Genomic DNA, 27829 nt, shown 5'->3' with positions numbered 1-27829 from the left:
AAACTAAAAATAAAATTCAAATTAAAAAGTAAATAATTCAAATTAAAAAATTCAAATAATTCAAATTAAAATCAAACAATTAAAATTAAATCAAACAACTAAAATTAAAATCAAACAATTAAATCCAATCAAAAAAACTTTTTCAAATTAAAAATAATAATAAGAAAAAAATTCGATCAACCAAAATAAAAATTTCAAGTAATCAACAATAAAAATTAAACTCAAATTCTATCAATAAATTTAAAATTTAAAATCGACCTCAATCTAAAATCAAATTAAAACTCAAAACTTAACCAATCGAAATCCAATCAACCGATCAATTAAAAAATTAAAATCAATTTAATCAACCCGTTAAAAATTTAAATTCAAATTAAATAATTATTTAAAATTAAATTGAAAATTACCCAACCAATTAAAATATAAAAATAAAATTAAAATCGAACGATTAACCAATCAAAAATTAAAATCAAATCAACCAACAATAAAATTTAATATCAAAAATCAAATTAAATTCTGATCGAAATTCAAACTTTAAAATCAAATACCAATTCAAATGTAATTTAAAACATCAAATTAAATTTCAAATTAAAATGTCGACTCAAATAAAAATTTTTCGAAACCAACCAATCGGAAGGAAAATTAAATCGACCAATCACGACTCATTGGAGAAGAGTTACCGTAGTACGAGTAGCGTAGGATCCCCCACTCTCATGCTTTTAAAAAAAAAATTAAAAAATATAAAAAGAAGAAGAAACCACGTTTCTTTTTCTTCCCCACATGTTCCACTTTTTCTTCTCCAACTTCTCTCTTCACCCACACAACACCCACTTTCTTCCCCACTCCTTCTCCCCACACTCTCCCTCTCTCCCTCTCTCACATTTTGATGAGGAATACTATTATAAAAGAGAAGGGAAGCAACGAATTAGAGGAGAGATTTTTTTTGCTTAGCTGCCATTTTAAAAAAAACCTGCAACTTTTTTTTTCTCCATTTAAAAATCTGTTGTGGCCTCCCTCATCTCCACGTTTTCTTCTCTAACATTTCTTCCTCTCTCTACCTTGCACCTCTACCCTTCCCTATCTTCTTCCTCTCCATAAATTAGAAAAAAAAATGTTTTTTGGGCTGCCTCCATAAAAAAACAGCACCCCCTCATGTCCATAAAAAAAAATAGCAGCTCTTCTTCTTCATTTAAAAAAAAAAAAATCTGCTATAGCCTATCTCCACTTCATCTCCCTCATCTTCACTTCATCTCCTTCACTACATTACCGCCTTGGCCGCACTCCCTCTCCTCTTGAACGCCCCAGACACAACAATTCCGCCACCCTTTCCTCATTATTTTTCAGCCATCAAAACCAACCACATGCTATTTTTTTTATGCCATTTAAACCAGCACATAGACTCACCATTTTAGCCCTTCATTAACCTCCCATTATCTCCCTTATTCTTTGTTTTACCGTAGCCCAACTTTCTCTCCTATAGAAATGCCACAGTAAGGCCTCCAACCATCTCTTTCTCTCCTTTAGGGACGCCACAACAATACAATCTCCAGCCCTCTCTTTGTCACGCCCTATTGCCTCACTGCTCATCAATTCGTTGCGACAACAATGTCTATTACAGCCTCTCCACCTTCATTTTTCACAGCGAATAGTCACAAGTTTTGGAGATCGTACCTGAAGGAATCGGGGTCATCCCCTCTTAGGTGAGTTTATTTTTTTTTAGTTCTTATTTTTGTTTTTACTTTTTTTATATTTTTGCATTAGTTGGATTAGTAGAATATTTCTTATGCATGTTTTCTGTTTTTCTCATTTATTTGTCTATTTTTTTTTATAATTCTCTTTGCATATTGACAAGGTTGGTAGAATATTATTTTTTATTTTATTTTATTTTATTTTTTCGTTTTGCATGTTTATTTTACGTGGATGTCTTTTTTTTCATTTTATTTGCGTATTGATAGGATTAGAATACTTTCTTAGGTAGTTTCCTATATTTTTTTATTAATTGGTCAAGAGAAAAACAATTTATGCCTCTATTTTAATTTTTTTTTATTATTATTTTCGACTTCATTTTTTTTTATTTTATTTGAATCACTTCACCAATTTTTGGGATATATGTGGCATCAATGTCAACTTTTAACTTTTCAAAATATTAATGGATTGATTCGACCATTTTTAGATTGATTGAATTAACTCGCATATATCAAGTTGGTGATCGACTCATTGGGTGTTTATATTATCAAATAGATTCATTGATTTTTTTTAGCCAATTCGCAAATATTGGAATTGATCAACTCATGAATTTTTTAATACATGAAAAATAAAAAATCAATTTTTTTCAATTCACTAATATCAAATTGGGTTAACTCACTAATATTGGAATTGATCCACTCATGAATTTTTGAATGCATGACAAATTAAGAAATTGATTTTCTCAAGGAAAATCAATGAGTCAACTCGCTGATTTTGGGGACATTGAAAATTTGAATCGAATTTTTTAAAAATTAGGGACGTGGGTTAAATCACCGATTTAATACACGTGACGATTCCGAAAAAATTATGATTAACAAATTGCGAGTTGACTCGCTGATTTTGGGGACATTGAGAATTTGAATCGAATTTTTAAAAAAAATTAGGCACGTGGGTTAAATCACCGATTTAATACACGTGGCGATTCCAAAAAATTAGGATTCTTTTGGTTAACAAATTGCGACTCGACTCGCTGATTTTAGGGACATTAAAAATTTGAATCGATTTTATTTTAAAATTAGACACGTGGTTAACTCACCGATTTAATACATGTGGCAACTCAAAATTTGTGAGTTAACCCATTGAATTTAATGCACGTAATGATTCAAAAATCGAATCTCTTTGATAAAATATTGTCAATGAGCCAATTCACTAATCTTATATACGCGACATTGAAAATCGATTTCGTATTGTTCAAAATATGATCGAATTGATCCATTAATTTTTGGTGTCATGTATGCCTCATTAAATCATGTAATTATTTTAACCATAGGATTTGTTTAGTAAATCAGATGCAATTTGATGATAATTGGACCCTAGTTTGACTTTTAGTCTTTAAATGTTGACCGTAGAATATTTTTGGGTTGTAGTAGAGACTGATCATCTTGATCAGGTGGGTTCGATGCCTAACACCTTCTGAAATCTGTAACCTGACCCCTTACCCATCTCTCTGATCCACGGACCGACCCATATTCATTTGGAGTTAATTTTGGTTCTTAAAACTAAACTAGGTGGCGACTCCCTATTCTTTTAAAAATCCTCGAGATAAGTAGATCAGACCCCTAATCCACTATTCAATGGACGGCCACGGGGTCGAGTCGATTTTAGTGACGACTCCTATGGGGACTTTAGGGTTAAATTTGACCCAATCCAAGACTATCCTTAGGTTGACTTTTTTCCTCGAGTCAACCCAGTTGACTCAATGAGATTTTTATATTAGGCTAGATTTGGTCTTTTCTTTCATTAGCATGTGATTAGATGTATTCAATTATTTATCTCTGTTGATTGGTTTGATGATTGGATGTATTTAATTTGAATGGTTGGATATTTGTGAAAAACGCCCCAGGCGCACTTTGTCCCTTTGCACACTCACGAGCATGCATACGCATATTTGCATCATGTAATGTCCTTATAAGCCTAATAACCGAATCTAAGCTAACTTGGTCCTTCAGAACACGGGGGACCCCCGTGAATGCTACAACTTCAGTACAGTACCTTTAGGTATATCAAACTGGAACACCACGTACTGTTTGACTAGGCAAAACTGGAATAGTATATCAGTGTTTCGGGCTGAAATGACCTAAGCTTCGTCCTAACCTAGCGTCAATCATATAGAAAGCCTAGAATTTAGGCGCGGTCCTACTAGACCACGACTCGAATCGACCATAAGTGCTCCCGGGTTGCTTTTCTCCAAACTAACCTAAAGGTAAGTGGGTGGACCGATCCACACTGCTCAAATGGAACCCGTAATATCGGTCCAACCCAATAAATGTAATTAAAAAAGTTGTGTTGGCCCATCATTTTTCAACCCATTAGCCCAATTGGTACATTGATCTTTTGGATCAATATACGAGCCGATCGAGTTAATTGGTTCAATTAAATGTCAATGAGGTGATGTATTATTTTTTGAATCCATTAGATAGAATCGGTCCAAATGTGATAACTGAACTTTTTTTTTGACTAATTCTATTCAATGGATCGGACCCTTCTTTAAATTAAAATGGTTGAATCACATTAAAAATCGTACCAAAAAAATGGACGTGGCTTGTTTTTAAATATGTCAGTAATGAAAGTTAGTTTCTTGGCTAGATGGCTCATGGTGATGTACAATTGTTGATGGAAAGAGCTTTAGATGCGTTCACCACTGTCAAAAAGTACAACTTTGGTGCATATGGACTTCAATGTGTATTCTCTCTCAAGTCAGTAACTGTTAATTGGAACCTTTTATGTGCCGCGACCAATTTCTGGGACCTGAATTACCACGTATTCTGTTTTGGTTCAGTCACATGTTATCCTACTCATGAAGATTATTGTAATATTATGGGGATAAGCACATTGGGTCTGATGATTCGTCTTTCATTGAACTCCAAATTCATAAAAGAACTCTCGAAAGGGTTAGGAGTTAAGCCAAAAAAAGCAAGATGATTCACAAACCACGGTTTACTGAACATGCGGAGACTCCTAGAAGTATACCAAACTCTTGAACAAGAAAATCCTGAGGATTTCGCTCCAGAACCTCACAGGATGGCCAGGGATTTTACTTTATGTCTGGGGGTATTGTCAACATATTTTCTGGTTTCATTTAGGATGGGTAATTAGTTACTGGGCTTCTTCGCTGATATTGCCGGACAACTTAAAAATAAGGTTAACCTAGTCCCCACAGTACTCGCCGAGACTTTTGAGGGATTATCAAATGAGAATGCACCAGGAGGGACATGATTTCGAGGAAATCTACATTTGCTTTATCTATGGTTATGTATCCGACTTCGCATCGTAGAGTTCCCGCAAATCAAGGAAAGTAAATGGGAAAAATTCACAAGAAAGGAAACATTGGTAGACTTTGCATCCATAGAAGACTGGAAGGACTAGCTCTCAAATTTGACTACACAAGATGTAAATTGGGATAGATTGGGATCAAGAATGGATGAAGGCACCGTGCTTGCCTCAAAAGTGTATGATCCTGTAATACTCACTGGTCTGTTGAATACATCTTTTTATTGCCCAAAGATGATACCAAGACAAATATGATTCCCTTTATGTATCCCAATGCTTCTGAGGAATCGACATCCTATTAAAGAGCTGACTGTGCACTTAACAGAACACATAGCTACCATTTGGGACCATCGATTACTTATTGAATCAGAAGATCAACAAGCATTCAAGAAGCAGAAGAGAGAAGTAGAAGAGCATGTAGGGTCCTAGATCGAGTTATCTTTGCTATAAGAGGAGAGTCTCCTCATTTCTTTTGTGTTCGCATTTGTCTCATTGGTACGATTTTTAATGAGAAGTCTCTTTTTTATAAGGCCCTAATTAGCAATAAATCACCTCATCAGACATAATTTCGACCAGCACAACTCATCAATTATAATAATAAAACCAAATGCTATCAAAAGGGACCAATTCTTAATTCACCTTTGATGGGGTTTCAGGATACTATTGCGCTAGAACTTAAGCGTCTGCCACCTGGCTGGAGTCGAGAGTCAGGTCATTTGGAAAGAACATCAGTGCCAAGTGAACCATCAAAAATGGTTTCTGAATCTGAACTCGCGAAAATTCGTACGATCCTAACAGTTTTTGCAATGGATATGAACAACATAAAAAGCAAGGTAGAAGTACTAGAACAGATCTCTGAGTCAACAAGAGACCAGTCTGATAATCAAAGGGGCAAGGGACTAGAAGGTAGCACAGCTAAGAATTTGGATGAGGTTTATGAGCTTGACGGGAATGAGGAGCATTTTAATGAGAATCAAATGTTAGCCGACAGAATGACTCAGTTGGAAACAGCCGTGAAGAACATAAAAGGGATTGACGAAATCGCAGCAGGAATAGAGGCTTTGAATCAAATTCCTAAGATCCGTCTGCTAAAAAATTTTGTAATGCCAGAAATAAAAAATTCAATGAAGTAGGCTACGAAAAAACGCATCTCAAGGTATATGTCACCAACATGCGTACAATGGGCCTCAGTGATGAACATATGACATTATTGTTCCAGTGTACTCTATCAGGATCAGTGTTACGGTGGTTGATGTCCCAAGATCCAGCTGTAATTGGGACATGGGAAAATATGTCAAGGATATTCTGGCACCAGTACAAGTACAACACTGAAATCGAAACTTCTCGAAGGGATTTGGAATCCACTAAGAAGAAGAATAGGGAAACATTTACTGATTTTATTAGCCGTTGGAGGGCAAAGGCTGCACAGATGTGGGATAGATCATCAGAAAATGAACAAGTAGCAAATCATCTTGAAAAACCTCTCATAGGGGTATGCTCAGCATTTAGTTGCCCAGTATCTCCCCACATTTGAATCCCTATTACAAGCCGGAAGCCAACTCGATGATGCTTTTGCCTCTGGGATCCTTTCCAACTCTTCTGTCAAAAAACCCTTCACTAATTCCAAACCTAACCGTTGCATCTCTCTCCGCCATGCCATCCAAAATCTCATTGATGATAAGAAACTCATCATTCCTACCCCAACACCGTCAAATGTCACTACCAATCCACTACTTGCATGTCAGCCTCTGCCAACACTGAATATGGTTTCAAACACCCAACTATCATTCGACCTAGTTTCTCTCATCCACCCAATCTATATCAAACCGCCCAGTTACCCCCTTGTTTGAATAGCTTTCACTGATGAGGTCTATACCACAAGCTATGAGCCATTTGATCTAGTCAAAGATGAGACATACTGTCTCTCCCCACCTCGTTATGATAGCCCATCATATACCAGCTACCTCTTGGCACAAATGATCTCGAAAAGCCCATTCTCTGTAACAGATGAAGATCCTTACCTATTGACCGAAGAAGATGAGCCATTTCTACTTTCTTGTGATGAAGTTAAGCACATGACACAAGGAGGGAGAGTCTTTAAGTTATCGAAACTTAGCGTTGACAATCTAGCGGCCTTAGCAAGGAAGGAAAAAGTGGATCCCATTCAAGAAACCATTGAAAAGGATGATGTTGTGATTAAATAGCTAAAAAATGCAGGTGCCAACATTTCAGTTTGGGGTTTGCTCGTGGCCTCCACAACTCATAGGGAAGCTGTTTTCAAAGCATTAAGCGTAGCCCAAGTTTCCCTCGACACATCTCTGGATCAACTAGCCAATATAGTAAACCTATGATAAAAATAGTCTATCCTTCTCAGACTCAGATCTCCAAAAAGAAGGGTCGAGTCACATAAAGCCACTACACATTACAATTGACTGCAATGGAATGAGAGTCCTTCTAGTCTTGGTAGATGATGGAAGTGCACTAAATGTCTGTCCTTTGAAGACTGCAACTTGCCTTGGGTTCAAAACAAAAGACTTCAAACCAACTAGCCAAGGCGTTACAGCTTACGATAATACAAAAATGGATGTACTAGGGACTTTGTAGCAATGAATATCCACGGGTATAGCAGACTGCCCTGTGGAATTCCAATTCTTAGATATTCAATCATCCTTCAACATATTACTAGGGGAGCCGTGACTGCATCAGTTCAAGGCCGTACCTTCTACTTTGCATCAGAAGATTAAATTCATCAAGGATGGTTTGGTGATCACACTTCATGGGGATGCCAAAATTATGGAGAGTGTGAACGATATAGAAACCAAGGATAAATCGTTGTCTGAATTCAACCTGAACAAAAATAAATACAACTCAGTGGGTTTGAATTTGAAAATATTCATGCTGTTCAGTGGGATGATTCTACGAAAGAGCTGGTATCTATCGATAATACGTTCAGTTGTAACGTGGCCAGCATGTTCAAAAGCATGAGATTTTTCCCAGGCATGGGCTTGGTTCGTAGACAACAAGGGATCAAAGTTGTTCCAGCCATTCAAGAAGTAGTTGGGACATTCAAATTGGGGTACGAACCTACCAAAGAAGACTGGACCCGATATTGGAAGATAAGGAAAGATAAGGCGAATGCGATGAGGTGAGGGCATGTCATCGATCTAATCAACATGAAGCTTTATCGTAAAACCCTTAATGGACATTTCGTGAAAGCAGGGGAATATTTTCCTTATTGTGGTTTTTGAGAACCTTTCAACGATTACCTCACGGGTACCCGTCAGCCGGGATTTGAGATTTTCTTTGGAATGAGTTGGCCTGACAAGGAAGAAGACGAAGCATCTAAAGAACTCGAAGGAGTAGATGATTGGCAAAAAACTGTGGATTCACTCAATATTGCTCAGATGTTTCTCGAAGAAGGAAACGTGTTAGTCTTGTCAGTCAAGAATAGTACTCAAAACCTACAGTCTGTAATCACACCCGCAGTCGGGTTTCTTTCCAATTACCATGTAATAAGTCCTTGTTGTATGTTGGGTCTTGTCATGATGAGTCTGTCGAGTCAGCAATAAGTCCTGTCACCCCATCTATCTTTAATGAAATAGAAGAAGTTTCTAATTACCCTGAGTGCAATAATGATTTAATTGATACTTCGAATGATGAATTTTCTGATGAAGAAACACCTATCAAATTAATTAAACTACTTGAATAAGAAGATGAACGTCGGGTTCAACCTGTAATGGAAGAAACAGAACTAGTCAATCTCGGGACTAAAAATAATCCTCATGAAATTCAAATTGGAGTCACCTTATCTCCCAAGGAATGCGAAGGGATAGTAGATTTTCTCAGACAATTTAAGGATGCATTCGCGTGGTCTTATGAGGACATAGCAGGAGTAAGTACAGATATCGTTCAACATCGGATTCCATTGCATCCCGATGCTCGGCCAGTAAAGCAGAAACTCCGACGTATAAAGTCAGAATGGACTTTGAAAATTAAAGAAGAGGTCACTAAGCAGATCAATGCTGGATTCTTGGAAGTGGTGAAGTACCTAGAATGGATTGCTAATGTAGTCCCAGTTCCCAAAAAAGATGGGAAAGTGAGAATGTGCGTGGACTTCAGAGATTTAGATAAGGCCAGTCCAAAAGATAGTTTTCCGTTGCCTCACATAGATGTATTGGTCGATAATACAGCAGGGCATGCCATGCTTTCTTTTATGGATGGATTTTCAGGGTACAACCAGATAAAGATGGACCCTCGCGACAGGCAAAAGATATCATTTATCACGCAATAGGGAACATTTTGCTACAAAGTCATGCCTTTCGGTTTGAAGAACGCTGGGGCTACCTATTAGAGAGTAGCTACGACCTTATTGCACGACATGATACATAAGGAGGTCGAGGTCTATGTGGATGATAGTGAAATCCAAAGAACGATCGGGATACGTCGCTGCATTAGAGAAGTTTCGTACAAGGATCCAAAAATACCAATTACGCCTTAACCCTCAAAAATGTGTATTCGGAGTGACTTCTAGAAAATTACTTGGATTCGAAGTCAGTCAAAGGGGGATCGAAGTAGACCTTGGAAAAATCAAAGCTATACAAGAAATGGCACCTCCTAAAACTGAAAAACAGATTCGGGGGTTCTTAGGCAGAATTCAGTATGTTAACAGATTTATCGTTCAGTTCACCAATGTGTGCGAACCTATATTCAAGCTTCTCAAGAAAAATGAGCAGACAGTATGGAATGAGTAATGCCAAAAAGCTTTTGACCAAGTTAAGGAGTATCTCTCAAATCTGCCTATTTTGGTTCTGCCTACCCCAGGTGAACCTCTTCTCCTTTACTTGTCAATCATGGAAGAAGCTATGGGATGCATGCTGGCACAGTACGACAAGGACAATCACAAAGAAATGATCATTTACTATATCAACAAGAAGATGTTAGAATATGAACGAAAGTATTCAGCTCTCGAAAAAACTGTCCTAGCACTAGTATAGGCTACTCAAAGGCTTCGGCACTACATGCTCTCTCATTCAGTCATTCTGTTATCTTGGATGGACCCTCTAAAATATCTCTTCGAGAAGCCGACATTGACAAGTAGAACTGCACATTGGTTGTTGTTGTTATCAGAATTCGATATTACACATAGCACACAAAAGTCTGTCAAGGGAAGAGCAATAGCAGAATACTTGGTTGATCACCTAGTGGCAAACGGAACAAGACCTATCGATCAATTCCCAGATGAAAATATCATAAACCTTGAAGAAGAATTGCGAGATAGAATATGGCAGTTATACTTTGATGGAGCGGCGAATCAGAATGGTATGGAATAAGGGCAGTCTTGTTCTCTCCTGAAGGATGTCACAGAAATTGAAGTATTTGAAGATTCAGCCTTGGTTATACATCAGTCGTTGGAAGAATGGAAAACTAAGGATGTGAAACTGAAGCTCTATCACGAGTATCTGCTAAATTTAGTAAGGAAGTTCAATGCCATCTTGTTCCAACATCTTTCAAGGGAAGAGAACAGATTCACTGACGCTCTAGCTACTCTTTCTTCGATAATCCATTTGCCTTCAAGCATGGAACTAAGGCCTATCACAGTTGAAATCAAAGATAAACCTGCATATTGCTATCAAGTTGACATCGCTGTTCGACTCCCTGACGGAAAGCCATGGTACACTGACATTAAGAAAGTATTGGAAAAATAAGAGTTCCTAGTTGAAGCGTCAAGGAAAGAACAACAAACCCTACAGAGATTCGCATCCCAATTCATCTTGTGCGCAGGAAACTTATACAAGAGGTCTTCTGATGGAATTCATTTGTCATGTGTTGACGAAAATCAAGCTGAACGATTAATTGAAGAATTGCATTCTGGAGACTGTGGACCGCATATGAGTGGGAAGATATTAACCAAATGAATCATGAGACAGGGATATTATTGCCCAACAATGGAAACAGACTATCATCACTTGGTCAAGACTGCCATAAATGCCAAGTACATGCTAACCCCATACATGTACCTCCATCTTAGTTAGTTGGTTTGACTTCTCCGTGGCCATTTTCTGTTTGTGGTATTGACATAATTAGCAAAATCACACCTAAAGCATCGAATGGACATGAGTACATTCTCATGGCCATTGATTATTTTACAAAATGGGTGGAGGCCACTTCATATGTTGTTCTCACTGCATCCAAAGTTGTTAAGTTCGTCCAAACACATATTATCAGTTGATATGGGGTACCTTCTGAACTGATCTCTGATAACGGGTCACATTTCAAAGCTGAATTTATTTCTCTGTATTAAAAGTTCAAGATCCGACACCACAAATCATCACCCTATCGTCCTCAAACTAACGGAGCAGTTGAAACAGCCAATAAGAATCTTAAGACAATCATCAAGAAGATGTGTCAATCTCATAGGGATTGGTATGAAAAATTACCATTTGCGCTTTGGGCACACCGTACCTCGATACGATCTTCCATCGAAGCCACCCCTTATTCACTAGTGTATGGAATGGAAGCTGTCTTGCCAGTTGAAATGGAAATCCTGTCCCTCAGAATTCTAATGGAAAGTTAGTTATCCGAAGCAGACTGGGTTCGTCACTAGTACAAAGAGTTGAAATTAATTGATGAAAAATGGCTTAAAGCATTGTACCACGTGCAAGCCTCTCAGAGAAGAGTCGCTCAGGCATTTGATAAAAGGGTTAAAGTTCACGACTTACAAGTTAGAGACCTCGTACTTAAAGAAAATCGAGCGCCCATCTTCGATCCTAGAGGCAAATTCAAGCCCAATTTGGGAGATCCTTTTATTATCAAAGAGGTACTACCTGGGAAAGCTGTCAAACTCCAAGATCACGATGGCATCGAATTACCAGAACCGACAAACCTTGACAAGATTAAACTGTATTACATTTGAGGAGGCCATCTTCGGTCAAACCAATTTTCCTGTCACCCAATTAAATATCTCCTTTCTCAGTTCCTTGCAGCCATTTTAAAAAATGAAATTAAAAAAAAAAAAAAACTTGCTTCTTTCTCAGCCCGTTCACCTAACCTAGGGGAGGGAAATGTTCGAACTACGTTTTGATCTGATCCCAAAATTTTGGGGTACGTAGGCAACGTGAGAAGTTACTTTAAGCCCGACCAGTTCAAAATAAAAAAATATATATATTCTTCCGTAAAGAAAAATTGTCAAAATGGAAAAGGAAAATAAAATAATTTTAAAAGAATGCCACACAAAGGGCATTTGGGTTCTTGAGCTTCAAATCTCCTTTCTTTCTTAGCCTATTCCTAAGCCCACCTATGGAAGTCCTCCTAAGTACCGCATGAAAAGGTCGAGGGAAATAGCAAGCGTGATCAGACAATAACTCCAGAACTCAAAAAAAAAAAAAAAGATAGCCTGGTAAGTTGAAAACCCGAAAGGACGGCTTAGGCAAAAATTAAGGCAAGCTCGTAAGGTTCAGAATCTGAAAGGATGCCTTGGCAACAATCAGAGTAAAGAAAAAGAAAATTGTAAGCTCGCTAGATCGAAAACCTGAAAAGGCTGTCTAGGCAAAAGTTAGAGCATGCTCGCTAGATTGAAAACCTGAACAGGCAATCTAGGCAAAAGATAGAGCAATCAAAAGAAAATCTCCATAGAGCCGAGAATCTGAAAAGACGAACCGAGTCAGAGCATCAGAAATATGAAATGACCAAGTTTCAATACCCAGTTTAAGACAGGCAAAGACTTAGAAGCCACATGTATCTCACCTACGACTGATCTGAAAAAGTTTACTTTCCTAAGTGAACCAAAGGAGAAAGAACGTGATCTCCAAGATGAATCTCAAAAGTGAATATTTGTTCCCAACTGATAAGCTTGACTCATAATCTTCAATAAAATTGAAATTAAAAGTGAATCCTTATTGCACTTGTGGTAATCTAAGACTTCTAATTTTCATATGAAGGGGCACTTCTCCTTTTGTTTGGAAGTGTATTTATTTTCCCCTTACAGTAGGGGCACGTCATTTCAAAATATGTTCAATTATCCCCAGTGTAATGTCTTATCAAACTAGGGGCATTTTTTTTGTTCTGAAGCCTGATTAATTCCAACCCCAAAGGATAAGGAAAATCTAAAATTAAAGGTTACCCTTTCGATAACATTTTTTGAAAACCCTTGAGGTTCAAATGTTGACCTGACCATCTAAATAAAAAATGATTCCTGTGGAGTGAGATTTTTACTCCAGTATTTTACTCAGACCTACTCAGATTTTGCTCAGATCCGTCGAGATTCATTCTCGGATTTTGCTCAGACACCGTCGAGGGTTTTCTCAAATTTTACTTAGACCTGCCGAGTTCTTTCTCGGATTGCTCAAACACCACCGAGGGTTTTATCGGATTTTGCTCAGACGCCGCCGAGGGTTTTCTCAGATTTTACTCAGACCTACTCAGATTTTGCTCAAACCTGTCAAGATTCTTTTTCGAATTTTGCTCAGACACCGTCGATGATTTTCTCGGATTTGCTCAGATACCGCCAAGGGTCATCTCGGATTTTACTCAGACCTACTCAGATTTTGCTCAGACCCCGCGACCGTCGCACTATCTACCACAATAGATTGGGCATCTAGTTTGCTTCCACCCTTTGCCAAAGAGGGACATCTGTAAACACCCCCCATTATTGCATCTGCCTAATTTGACAATTCGTTACCCGATTGTGGTGGATTCCTAATGATGAATATAAAAGAGCTCGAAAGCTTGTGAGTACTGCTTGATTCGTTCCATTTCTAGTCTTTTCATCCCCCCTACTCGTCACTACTCGACCTAGAAATTTACACATGCTTAAGATCGCTAGATTTTACACCTGACTTAGTAAGCACGTACGCATAAGTTCCTCAACACAATTCGATAACTTAGAGACCTCGCTACGCTAGAAAAATATAACTTTAGAACTTAGAAATACTAACACAGTGACTGAAAGAAACCTCACGCTGAAATCCTTAACAAACTGTAAAAATCACATAAATGACTTCATAAATTCTGGATGTCCGAAAAGTCTCGAAAGTACCTCCATTGCACTCAGAACGTGATTTCGAGTCTAACAGGACCCAAATTGATGAAAATAGAGAAATTTATACATATTTGTAAAAAATCATCAAAATGACGAAAACACCCCTCATATATCTCGGACCTCCGAAAAATCTCAAAAGTACCTCCATTATCGATGAAAAAAGAGAAGTTCGAGAAAAATCTGTAAAAATAGCCAAAAGACCAAAATACCCCTCAATATCCAACTCTACAATTTAGAGATCCCAATCCCTAAGACAATGTAAATCGAAATCCAATCTAAACAAAAATAAATTCAAATTACAAATTAAACAATTCAAATTAAAAAATCCAAATAATTAAAATTAAAATCGAACAATTAAAATTAAATCAAACAACTAAAATTAAAATCGAACAATTAAATCCAATCAAAGAACCTTTTTCAAATTAAAAATAATAAATAAATAAAAAAATCAATCAATCAAAATAAAAATTTTGAGAAATCAACCATAAAAATTAAACTCAAATTCTATCAATAAATTTAAAATTTAAAATCGAACTCAATCTAAAATCAAATTAAAACTCAAAACTTAACCAATTGAAATCCAATCAACCGATCAATTAAAAAATTAAAATACATTTAATCAACCCGTTAAAAATTTAAATTAAAATTCAAATTCAAATTAAACAATTAAAACTCAATTTAAAATCAAATTGAAAATCACCCAACCAATTAAAATATAAAAATAAAATTAAAATCAAACGATTAACCAACCAAAAACTAAAATCAAATCAACCAACAACCAAATTTAATATCAAAATTCAAATTAAATTCCACTCGAAATTTAAAATTTAAAATCAAATACCAATTCAAATGTAATTTAAAACATCAAATTAAATTTCAAATCAAAATGTCGACTCAAATAAAAAAATTTCGAAATCAACCATTGGAAGGAAAATTAAATCGACCAATCACGACTCATTGGCAGAGAGTTACCGTAGTACGAGTAGCGTAGGATCCCCCTCTCTCATGATTTTAAAAACTAAAAGAAAAAAAATATTCAAAAATAAAAAAAGAAGAAGAAACCACGTTTCTTCTTCTTCCCCACGTGTTCCACTTCTTCTTCTCCAACTTCTTTCTTCACCCACACAACACCCACTTTCTTCCCCACTCCTTCTCCCCACTCTCTCCCTCTCTCCCACTCTCACATTTTGATGAGGAACACTATTATAAAAGAGAAGGGAAGCAATGAATTAGAGGAGAGATTTTTTTTGCTTAGCTGCCATTGAAAAAAAAACCTGCAACTTTTTTTTCCTCCATTTAAAAATCTGTTGTGGCCTCCCTCATCTCCACGTTTTCTTCTCTAACATTCCTTACTCTCTCTACCTTGCACCTCTACCCTTCCCTATCTTCTTCCTCTCCATAAACTAGAAAAAAAAATATTATTTGGGCTGCCTCCATAAAAAAACAGCACCCCTTCATGTCCATAAAAAAAAACAGCAGCTCTTTTTTTCCATTTTTTTTTAAAATAAATCTGCTATAGCCTATCTCCATTTCATCTCCCTCATCTTCACTTCATCTCCTTCACTACATTGTTGCCTTGGCCGCATTCCCACTCCTCTTGAACGCCCCATACACAACAATTCAGCCACCCTCTCCTCATTATTTTTTCGCCATTAAAACCAATCACATGCTATTTTTTTATGCCATTTAAATCAGCACATAGACTCACCATTTTAGCCCTTCATTAACCTGCCATTATCTCCCTTATTCTTTGTTTTACTGTAGTCCAACTTTCTCTCCTGTAGAAATGCCATAGCAAGGCCTCCAACCATCTATTTATCTCCTTTAGGGACCCCACAACAATACAATCTCCAGCCCTCTCTTTGTCACGCCCCATTGCCTCACTCCTCATCAATTCGTTGAAACAACAAGGTCTACACAGTCTCTCTACTACCTTCATTTTTCATAGCGAATAGTCACGAGTTTTGGATATCGTACTTGAAGGAATCGACCCTTGTCATCCCCTCTTAAGTGAGTTTTTTTTTTTTTAGTTCTTATTTTTATTTTTACTTTTTTTACATTTTTTGCATTAGTTGGATTAGTAGAATATTTCTTATGTATGTTTTCTATTTTTCTCATTTATTTATTTAAATTTTTTTTATAATTCTCTTTGCATATTGACAAGGTTGGTAGAATATTATTTTTTATTTTATTTTATTTATTATTTTTTGTTTTGCATGTTTGTTTTACGTGGATGTCTTTTTTTTTCATTTTATTTGCGTATTGATAGGATTAGAATACTTTCTTATTTAGTTTCCTATATTTTTTTTTATCAATAGGTTAGGAGAAGAAAAATTTATGCCTCTTTTTTAATTTTTTATTATTATTATTCTCGACTTCATTTTTATTTTTATTTTTTATTTATTTTATTTTTATTTTTATTTGAATCACTTCACCAATTTTTGGGATATATGTGGCATTAATGGCAACTTTTAAAATTTCAAAATATTAATGGATTGATTCGACCATTTTTAGATTGATTGAATTAACTTGCATATATCAAGTCGGTGGATCAGCTCATTGGGTGTTTATATTATCAAATAGATTTATTGATTTTTTTTAGCCAATTCGCAAATATTGGAATTGATCAACTCATGAATTTTTGAATGCATGACAAATTAAGAAATTGATTTTCTCAAGCAAAATCAATGAGTCAACTCGCTGATTTTGATGACATTGAAAATTTGAATTGAATTTTTAAAAATTAGGCATGTCCTTTAAATCACAAATTTAATACATGTGGCGATTCCGAAAAAATTATGATTCTTATGATTAACAAATTGCGAATCGACTCGCTGATTTTGGGGACATTGAGAATTTGAATCGAATTTTTTTTAAAAATTAGGCACGTGGGTTAAATCACCGATTTAATACACGTGGCGATTTCAAAAAATTAGGATTCTTTTGGTTAACAAATTGCGAGTTGACTCGCTAATTTTGGGGACATTGAAATTTTGAATCGATTTTATTTTAAAATTAGGCACATGATTAACTCACCGATTTAATACATGTGGCAACTCAAAATTTGTGAGTTAACCCATTGAATTTAATGCACGTAATAGTTCAAAAATCGAATCTCTTTGATAACAATGAGCCAATTCACTAATCTTATATACGCGGCATTGAAAATCGATTTCGTATTGTTCAAAATATGATCGAATTGATCCATTAATTTTTTGTGTCATGTATGCCTCATTAAATCATGTAATTATTTTAACCGTAGGATTTGTTTAGTAAATCTGATACAATTTGATGATGATTGGACCCTAATTTGACTATTAGTCTTTGAATGTTGACCGTAGGATATTTTTGGGTCGCAGTAGAGACCTTACCCATCTCTCTAATCCACGGACCGACCCATATCCATTTGGAGTTAATTTTGGTTCCTAGACCTAAACTAGGTGGCGACTCCCTATTCTTTTAAAAATCCCTGAGATACGTAGAATGGGCCCCTAATCTGGTATTCAGCGGACGACCGCGGGGTCGAGTCGATATCAAGTCCGAGCTGAAACATCGGAAGTCCGAATAATCAAGTTCAATACTTAACTTAAACCAGACACAAACTCAGAAGCCACAAGTATCTTGTCTACGATTGATCTGAAAATTTTTACTTCCCCAAGTGAACCAAGGGAGAGAAGGGTGAATTCTATGATGAGTCTCAAAAGAAAATATTTTATTTTCTTGAGCCTGACTCAAAATCTTCTATAAAATTAATCAAAATTAAAAGTTTGATCTTTATTGCGCGTATGGTAATCAAATATTTCAAACCTTCATACAAAGGACATTTTCTTTTTCCTCTCGATATGTAGTTTTCCCCTTATACTAAGGGCATTTTTTTTAATTTTTCATAATGTATTCAATTATCTCATATGCCATATTTGTTATTAAATCAAGGACATTTTTTTTTATAGCAATGTTAATCCTAAAAGATAGTGGGAACCCCTAAACGTAAGGTTACCCTCTTAATAACAGTTTTTCGAAAAGCCCTTGAGGTTCAAAAGAAATAAAAACTCAGGTTTTAAATTCATAAAACTTTTGGATAAAACCTTGAGGTTCAAGTAAAAGTACTTCGGATCTCACATTTGATTGTGTCCAAAGATTAAATAATAACTCATTTACCTAGAGTAGGAGATATGGCATTCTTTCGTTCCCAAATTCTTTTCCAGATCCATTCATTCTTGGATTCGATCATTCTCTTTCAGATTCATTATCTTCCAGATTTATTCATTCGTTCCCCGATCCAATCATTATTCTCTAGATTCATTTTCAATCTCATCCAAATTTATTTTAATCATTCTTCTCCAGATTCGTTCATTATTTTCCAAAATTCATTCATTCCTTTGCCAGTTTTGCTTGGATGCCGTCAAGAGTTAACTTGAATTTTGCTCAGTTGTCCCCAAGGGTTATTTTGGATTTTGCCACCAAGGATTATCTTGGATTTTTCTCAGATACTGCCAAGGGTTATCTTGGATTTTGCTCAGTTGCTGCCAAGGGTTAACTTAGATTTTGCTCAGTTGCCACCAAGGGTTATCTTGGATTTTTCTCAGTTGCCGCCAAGGGTTATCTTGGATTTTGCTTAGTTGCCGCTAAGGTTTATCTTGGATTTTGCTCAGTTGCCGCCAACGGTTAACTTGGATTTTGCTCAGTTGCCGCCAACGGTTAACTTGGATTTTGCTCAGTTGCCGCCAACGGTTATCTTAGATTTTGCTCAGATGCTGCAAGGGTTATCTTAGATTTTGCTCAGTTGCTGCCAAGGGTTAACTTGGATTATGCTCAGCTAGTTGCCACCAAGTGCTTTCTCGGATTATGCTCAGCCAGATACCTCTGATTTTGCTCAGATTTTACTTAGATAGTTCATTACTCTTTCATTCCGAGTAAGTAGAGTAGGACTTCCAAAAAATAGTTCATTACTCTTTCACTCCGAGTAGGTAGAGTAGAAGTTCCCAAAAAAAATTAGTTCATTACTCTTTCACCCCGAGTAGGTAGAGTAGAACTTCCCAAAAAAAATTAGTTCATTACTCTTTCACCTTGGGCAGGTAGAGTAGGACTCTCAAAAAGCTTAGTTCATTACTCTTTCACTCCGAGTAGGTAGAGTAGGACTTCCAAAAATAAAAAATTAGTTCATTACTCTTTCACCTCGAACAGGTAGAGTAGAACTTCCCAAAAAAAAATATTCATTACAGGTAGAGTAAGACTCAAAAAAAAATTAGTTCATTACTCTTTCACTCCAAGTAGGTAGAGTAGAGCTTCCTAAAAAGTTAGTTCATTACTTTTTCACCTTAGGCAGGTAGAGTAGAACTTCCCAAAAAAATTTAGTTCATTACTCTTTCACCCTAGGCAAGTAGAGTAGGACTCCTAGAAAGCTGAGTTCTTTACTCTTTCACTCCGAGTAGGTAGACTAAAACTTCCAAAAAAAAAATTAGTTCATTACTCTTTCACCCTGAGTAAGTAGAGTAGGACTCCCAAAAAAAATCATTACTCTTTCACCCAGGGTAGGTAGAGTAAGACATTCAAATTATACTGTAATTATGCTCACTTTTGCTTAGATTATACTCAGATTTTACTCATATTATGCTTAGTTTATGCTCAGTTTTTTCTCAATTTTTACTCAGTTTCACATAGTACACACACTCATACTTGCACTTTTTAGTCAAAGAGAATTATTTAAAATTCAAGGATTTGACACTGTCAGTGAGAGCTCTCGCTCAAGGACCTGACAACTTTTTAGTTCGGGGAGAGTTTTACCCTCAAGGATCCGAATGTCCTGACGAATTACTAAATCAGGCTGCAGAATGAACTGTCACTAGCTTTGGCATTCAGATATCGTACTATCTACCAAAATAGATTTGCTATTTAGTTTGCTTCAACCCCTCTGCCAAAGAGGGGCATCTATAGACACCCCATTTTTGCATTCGCCTGATTAGTCAACTCGTCAACCTGATTGCAACGGTTCCCAATGATGGATGTTTATTCCAATGCTTTATTTGTTATTAGATATGTTTCAGAAATTTGGATGAGGTATCTCGAACAAACAAAATTATAGAAATCATGCTACACTAGAAAAATATGACCCCAGAAACATAGAAATCATCATTTTGTAGATAAAAAGAAGCTTCACGATAAAAATCACTAAAAAATAATCAAATTACCAAAATACCCCTAACGTTAAAATAATCCTAGAGCCTACGTTACGCTTAGGAAAAGCCATTCAAATACATAAAATAACAAATCGAAATCAAATAAATTATTTCGCCAATTTTCACAGAATTCGATAAAATTACTAAAATACCGCTCATAAAGTTCAAGACCATTTAGCACAAAAAATTTCATAAATGACACAAAACAATAATTCCATTGAATTTCTTATGAAAAATCGATTCTAAAACATCCTGAAACATAAAAAATCGATTTGAAACGCAAAAGTTCTCTTCAAGGGTAAAACGGTAACTTTTCAATTAAATTTTTTTTTAAATTTTGAAATTAATAAATAAATTATTAAATAATGTAAAGTGAAACATTAATAAAATTAATTTAAGAATTTGAACAAAAAAAATCGATCAATCAGGCTCCTAAGAAAAATTGTTGATGGTTGCCAAGATATTTATTCAAGGACCACTCCATCTGGGGGCCCAAAGAATTAAAGATATAATAAAGGGGGTTCTCTAAAAAATTAAAGTCAATCAAGCAAGACTAAAGTCAAGATCTTAAAGTCACTCAAGTAAGACTAAAGTCAAGATATTAAAGTCAACCAAGTAAGACTAAAGTCAGTATCTTAAAGTCAATCAAATGAGACTATAAGTCAAAACCTTAATAGAGTTCTAATTAAATTATAATTCTAAGAAATCCTAATTAAATAATAACTCTATTTAATAGAATTCTAACTAAATAATAACTCTTTCTAAAAGAATTATAATTAAACAATAACTTTCTCTAAAAGAATTATAATTAAACCTTAACTCTATCTAAAAGGCATATAAAAAAATTTATAAATAGGAGCCTCCACACCCTATTTTAGTATCAAAAAATAAATCCTAAGAGAAGTAGGTCAAAAAACTTCCCTAACCTCCCATAAATCCTAATTTTGAAGTCCTAACTCCTTACCTAACACCCATACTTCAACTTTAGCTCAAAAAATACCTAAAAACCTTTTAAAAATATATACAAAAATCCATAAATAAATTCGAAAAATCTAGATCTAAGAAAGAGATACCTTGCCTTGGAGATCTGAAGCGAATCCAGTGATAGAACGAAACGAGGAGTACAGTACAAAAAATTATTCTACTAGATCTGAAGGAATAAGACCGTTGTCTTTGGAAGGGTATACATATTTCTTATTTTTTATTATTATTACTTAGGACTTTTAGCAATGTAGTTTATTTGGGAATTAGTAGAGACTGGCCTTTGCCGGGCGGGGTTGGTGCCTAACACCTTCCAACCTTATAATGTGATCCCCGGACTCAGTATTTTTTATAGTAAATTAGTTGATTTATCCATTTAGAGTTCAAGTTCGGTTCCTACACCGTAATAACTAGGTGGCAACTCCCAAACCTCAAAGGTCAAAAGCGGATCCACGCACCCCGCGGATCGAGGGCGCTTTTAGATGGTATATGTGATTTTCCAAGAACTCTCAACAATACTTCTTGGTGTTCCTCTGATTTTTATAGCAGACCCAGAATGCTGATCTGAGCCGACAATTTTTTTAGTTGGTCCACTACATTATGTTCAGTCTTGCGAATAAGCTTAATGAAATATGCCGCTTCTCTATCTGACACTTTTCCTATTTTCTCTTCCTTGTCCTCTTCATTTATCTTATCCTTTCCCTTTTCCTTTTTTTTCTCATCCATTATTTTTTTTGCTGCCTCTTTTTGCTCTTCCCTAATATTTATCCCTTTTATTAACACTCTTGGGCATCTTCCAACTTTTGTCATTGGCCAATGTCGGTCACCATTACTTTTTTTATCGTTTCAACCCCTATTGATGTGGTGTTAGTGGTCTTATAGCTCCAGGGGACTGCTTGGTTAGAATTGTATGGAAATGATTTTGGTGAGTGTATGGTGATTGGGGATAGATCAGGTTTTACATTGAGAATAAAAGGTGGAGGTTGTGATTTGGACGTTGTAGTGATGGGAGGAGCTACTTGAAGAGATGATGGAGTGTAAGGAATAACGGAGGTGGTCATGAGGATGAATGGTAAGGTATTAAAAGTGCCCTCGATCCGTGGGGTGCACGAATCCACTTTTGATTTTTGAGGTTTGGGAGCGCCACCAAGTTATTAGGGTCTAGGAATCGAACCTTGACTCTAAAAGGCAAATAACACTAATCTACAAAATAAAATATGGGTCCGATGATCACATTATGGGGTTGGAAGGTGTTAGGCACTAATCCTGTATGAAAAATACTGGTTTTTACTTTTCCCAAATAAAATTACATTGCTTAAAGACCTAAATAAATAAATAAAATAAGAATGAAAAATACCTAGATGATTACGACGATAGTTCCCTCAGAGTTGGCGGAGAGATTCCTTGCTTGTGATTTCTTGCTTCGTTTTCGTTATTGGATCCACTTCGGATCTCCAAGATGAAGTATCTTCTCCTTAGATCTAAGTACTTCCTAATTTTTTTATGGATTTCTAGGTGTTTTTGAAGGGTTTTGGATATTTTTTGAGCAAAAATTAGGGTTTGGTGTTAGGTAAGGAGTTAAGGCTTCAAAATTAGGGTTTTGAAAAGGTTAATGAGACTTTTTGACATTCTTTTTCTAGGATTTTCTCTTGGATACGAAAATAGGTTGTATGGACCCCTATTTATAGATTTTTTAAAGAGTTTTTTTTAGATAGAGTTAGATTTAGATTATATTTTTTTAGATAGTGTTAGAGTTTAATTATAATTTTATTAGATAGTTTTAGAGTTTAATTAGAACCTTTTAGGTAGTTTTAAAATTTAATTAGAATTCTTTTAGGTAGTTTTAGAGTTTAATTAGAATTCTATTAGGGTTAGGGTTTTGACTTAAGTCTCACTTGATTGACTTGAGTTTAAGATTTTGACTTAAGTCTTACTTGATTGACTTGATTTTAAGATTTTGACTTAAGTCTTACCTGATTGACTTTAATTTTAATTAGGTTTTCACTTTACATTAATTAATATTTTTATTATTAATTTCAGAATTTTTAATTATTAAAATTGTAAAATTATTATTTTACCCTCGGAGAAGACATTTTGCATTTTAAATCATTTTTCAATGTTTCATGATGTTTTGGAATCGGTTTTTCATAAGGAATTCGATGTGATTATCGGTTTGTATCATTTATGAATTTTTTTGTGCGAAATGGTCAATGAACTTTATGAGGGGCATTTTCGTAATTTTATTGAATTTTGTGAAAATTGGTGAAATGGTTTATTTGATTTCGATTTATTGTTTTATGTGTTTGAAAGGATTTTTCTAAGCGTAATGTAGGCTCTAGGGATATTTTGAGGTTAGGGGTATTTTGATAATTTAGTCATTTTTTAGTGATTTTTATCGTAGAGCTTCTTTTTGTCTGCAAGATGATGATTTTTATGTTTTTGGGGTTATGTTTTCCTAACGTAGCATGGTTTCTACAGTTTTGTTAGTTTTAGATACTTCATTTGAATTTCTGAAACATATCTAGTAACAAATAAAGTATTAGAATAATCATCCATCATTGGTAATCGTTGCGATCGGGTCGATGAGTTGATTACTTAGACAAGTGCAAAAATGGGGTGTCTATAGGTATTTGAAGGATAGTTGAATTGAGTTTTGAGGACTTGGCGATATATAGGATATGAGGAGTAGTTGTCAGGTAGTAGCATTGAGAATTTGGTGAGTAGGATAGATAGTGAGATCAGCCATTTTCAGTGGCGGTCGTGTATTTCGATGCTAGTTTGTCGTGTATTGGTTGATGGTGATGACTATTAACGTCTCTGACTCCCTTGTTAGGTGAATTCTAATCTTCGACCCGATAAAAGCTATCAAAGTTGACGGATTAAAATTGAGTTCCCTAAGAATGACATTTACTTTGTGTCCACTTCCCCCTCCATAGTGAGTAAGTAGGGGTTTTTGGTTGATATTTTATTGTTGAGGTGGGCTTACGGGTCCATCTAGTATAAGAGCCTTCTTATCTATCAAGTTCTGTACCTGATGTTTGAGTTGCCAGCATTGATCTGTAGAGTGCCTCGGAGCACCCATATGAAATTCACAAAACAAGTTGGGGTTATATCCTGGTCCTTTCTCAACTTCTGGATTTGGTGGCATTTTAGAAAGATATTCTCCTCTAAGCAAGACTGGGAGTAATTCTGATAATGCCATTAGTAATCTGGTAAATACCATGTTAACTCTATTAGGCCATGCTTGTTGATTCTGTTCATATTGTGGTGCGGGCTATGTTGGCATGACCTGTGGAGGTGCCAGTGGCCTCTGAATTGGCGTCTGAATAAAGAGTGGTTGACTAGGTTGTACATTATTGACTTGCGTTTCCTCTTTCTTTTGACAAAAGGTACTGACTTTTTCTGTGTCGATGTCTCTACTGCTACACTTAGGGCTATGAAGTCAAATATTAAATCAGTTCAGATCCCATCCTCGACTAGGTCTGCTACATGAACAAGATTTGAGAAAGTTCTAATGGTATGCCCTACTAGATGGGTGTAGAACGAATGTCCCAATGTAGAGATAAACGTGGTGTTCATCTCTCGTTTGATCATAGCGGGTCGTACCTGGGAAGTTGACTCTCGCCACCTCAGGACGTACTCTTTTACTGTTTCCCTCTGCTTCCTCATCGTTCTAGCCATATCATTTCGGTCTAACCCCACATCTATGTTGAACCTGTAGTTGTGCCAGAACATTTCAGCCAAGTCCTTCCAGTTTTTGATAAGTGAGTGGTCCAACCTTGAGAACCACTTGAGAGCCGACCCTGTTAGATTTCTCTGAAACAACTGTAACAAGAATCTATCATCCTCTCCATATTGGCACATCGATCCACAGTATAGTTTGAGGTGCGACAGAGGACACCCAAAGCCATTATATTTCTCAAAATCCGGGCATTTGAACTTAGCTAATAGCTGGGCATTGGGATAGAAGCAAAGTTCTCTGAATTTTGTCCCTCCTAAAATATTTTTACCCTTCATTTGTCTCATTTCCTCTTGGAGAGACTCAATCTGCTGGGCCATTTTGTCATTAATGGCATTTTTAGCCTCGGGCACCCCGAAGTCACATTCATCGTCTGGAATTACCACCGGAGGTAGTTGATTCTGTGGGATGTAAAGTGGAGGGCCCTGATACATTGGCACAGTAGGAGGTGGGGTGGTCTATTGATCAGGTTGTGTCTGTTCAGGGGGTTCCGGATTTGATCCAGATGCTTGGTGCTGAGCAGCTTGTGTTTGTATAAAGTTAATACTACTCAAAATGGCCATCAACATTTGTTCCTGTCTCTTCGTTATTTCTACTAGCTTCGCTATCATTGCATTAACTTCGACAAGTTCACTTGTCGCAGGTTATAGGTCCTCTGAGTTGCTCATAGTTGATGTAGATCGAAAGAAATACAAAAGCTTCTCAAGGTGTTTGTACTTCTTTCGTTTGGCTACCTTGTGCGTATAGAAGACCAAACATTACTATCTTGTTTACAAAAAGGAACATGCATGATGTTTTATTATGTTCAGCAATTATTCGAGATAATACGCAAAAGAAAAAATTTAGTTAGGTAAAAAAAATGTGGTTTTTTAGCATGGAGCTGGATCGTTTAAGAACAAAAAATACATCAGTGTTGGCATCAGCACGGAACCGGTATCAACATAGAGTTGGTAAAACATTTTGAAAATGAATTACATCAGCAGAAGGTGGCATCAACACAGAGTTTGTAAAATAAAAAAAGAATTACATCAGCATAGGGCTGGAATCGACACGGAGTCGATAAAACATTTAAAAAAGAATTACATCAGCCAGAGCTGACATCAACACGGAGTTGGTATAATTAAAAGACGATCACATCAGCACGAAGCTGGCATCAATATGGAGTTGGCAAAATATTTTGAAAAAGAAATTTCATCAGCACGGGGCTGGCAATGACACAGAGTCGGTAAAATATTTTGAAAAAGAATTACATCAGCCAGAGCTGGCATCGACACGGTGTCGGTATAATTAAAAAAATATTACATCAGCACGAAGCTGGCATTAGAATGGAGCTGGCATCAACACAGAATTGGTAAAATATTTTGAAAAGGGAATTTCATCAGCACGGGGCTGGCTTCGACACGGAGTCGGTAAAACATTTTGAAAAAGAATTACATCAACCGAAGCTGGCATCGATACGGAGTCGGTAAAGTATTTTTTTAAAAGAGAATTACATATGCACGGGACTGACATCGACACGGAGTCGGTAAAACATTTAAAAAAGAAATTACATCAGTCGAAGCTTGCATCGACACGGAGTCGGTATGACATTCTGTAAAAGTAGATTTAATTGAAACAAGTTGAGTTGTTTGATTGGTTGTCATCCTTGTTAGATCACTGATGGCTCATAGGCTTGATTCAAAATCGTATATGGGTCGTGGATCCAATCTAAGATGGATATGGGTCTTGTACTCATTTGAGATGGATATGGGTTGTGGACCCATTTTGAAGTGGATATGAGTCGGGGACCCATTTGAGGTAGATTATCAATTTCTGTGTTACCCTTTTGATAACATTTTGATGAATCCTAAGATTAAATTTTGTACACCAACCCATTAAATAATTCATTTATGCCATGATTATTCACACAGAAATTAAAAGAAAATAATTTTATTGAACTATTGAAAATTATTGACAAATAAGATTTTTATTGAATAACAACTTTCAATAACTCGGACTTAGATTATTCTTTACATAAACTCTTGACTTTGTTTTGATCATCATTAATATTGCTAGAAAAATTAGACTTGCTTCTTTTGGTTCTAATGACTAGCTCTTTGAACTTTGCTGGTCCATCTGGATATCCTAAGGTGCACTTGTTCCAAGTCTTTTTGATGAAATGCACTAACTTTTTAGTCAATGGTTCAAGAGGAAAGAATTCTTTGTGTTGAGACAGCAAAAATTCTATAGGCACTCCGTACTGTTATGGGATTAAGGCAGGTTGGTAAAAAGATGCTTCCTCCAGTCCAATCAAACGGACATAATAAGATCATTTGGTACCTAAAACAGGGTAGGCAGCCATCCACCAAAGGCTTCTCAAACCAATATGACAGGCAAGGAGAGAAATCCAGCCCTTTGCTCCAAGCCTTGATTGAGTTGTGAAAAGTGCTCTAGCCTAACATGTTTCTTTTAGAAAAGTGCTCTGGCCTATACTCAAGGGTTGAAGGAATGTCCACAATTTTAAGACGGTCGCAAAGCCACATATAATGTAAATAAGGGCTTCCTTTGAAACCTTTTCCCTCACCATTTTTTATGGCATCTAGACCTGAAAAGGTTTCAGCTAGAATGAGAGGTATAGGGTTGGATTTTCTAGAGAGTTGGAAAGTTATGTCTATGAAGGACTCAATGACAGTTTGACCATCACTTTTGGAGGTCAGTATGTATTGGGCTAAGATTCCTAAACACAATCGATAGTCTCTAGTGGCTCGCCAGACTTATGATTTTACATTGATGGGATGACTGTAGGAGTCGTATGGACTCAATAAGGGTATTAAATCCAATCTCCCGTTATGGACTAAGGCCTTGGCTTCTTCTTTTGAAATGTTTAGGCCTATGACGAGGTCT

The 27829-nt window shown here is 36.1% G+C and overlaps 1 protein-coding gene across 1 annotated transcript; it reads right to left on the bottom strand.

Moving 5' to 3' along the window:
• Positions 1–24666: 24666 nt before the first annotated feature.
• Positions 24667–25224, bottom strand: LOC147406178 (uncharacterized). Its single transcript, XM_086432509.1, has one exon. The coding sequence runs from the start codon at positions 25222–25224 to the stop codon at positions 24667–24669; it is 558 nt and encodes a 185-aa protein (XP_086288635.1).
• Positions 25225–27829: the final 2605 nt, after the last annotated feature.

This window comes from Akebia trifoliata, chromosome 3 (assembly GCF_017979445.1).
Source record: "Akebia trifoliata isolate Shusen 1 chromosome 3, ASM1797944v1, whole genome shotgun sequence".
NCBI classification, from domain to species: domain Eukaryota; kingdom Viridiplantae; phylum Streptophyta; class Magnoliopsida; order Ranunculales; family Lardizabalaceae; genus Akebia; species Akebia trifoliata.
The sequence above is the reverse complement of the archived record's forward strand: the minus strand, read 5'-3'. Positions and strand labels throughout refer to the sequence as shown.

What these genes read in the sequence shown, in the direction of transcription:
- LOC147406178 (XM_086432509.1), bottom strand. Translation starts at nt 25,224, where the DNA reads ATGAAGGGTAAAAATATTTTAGGAGGGACAAAATTCAGAGAACTTTGC.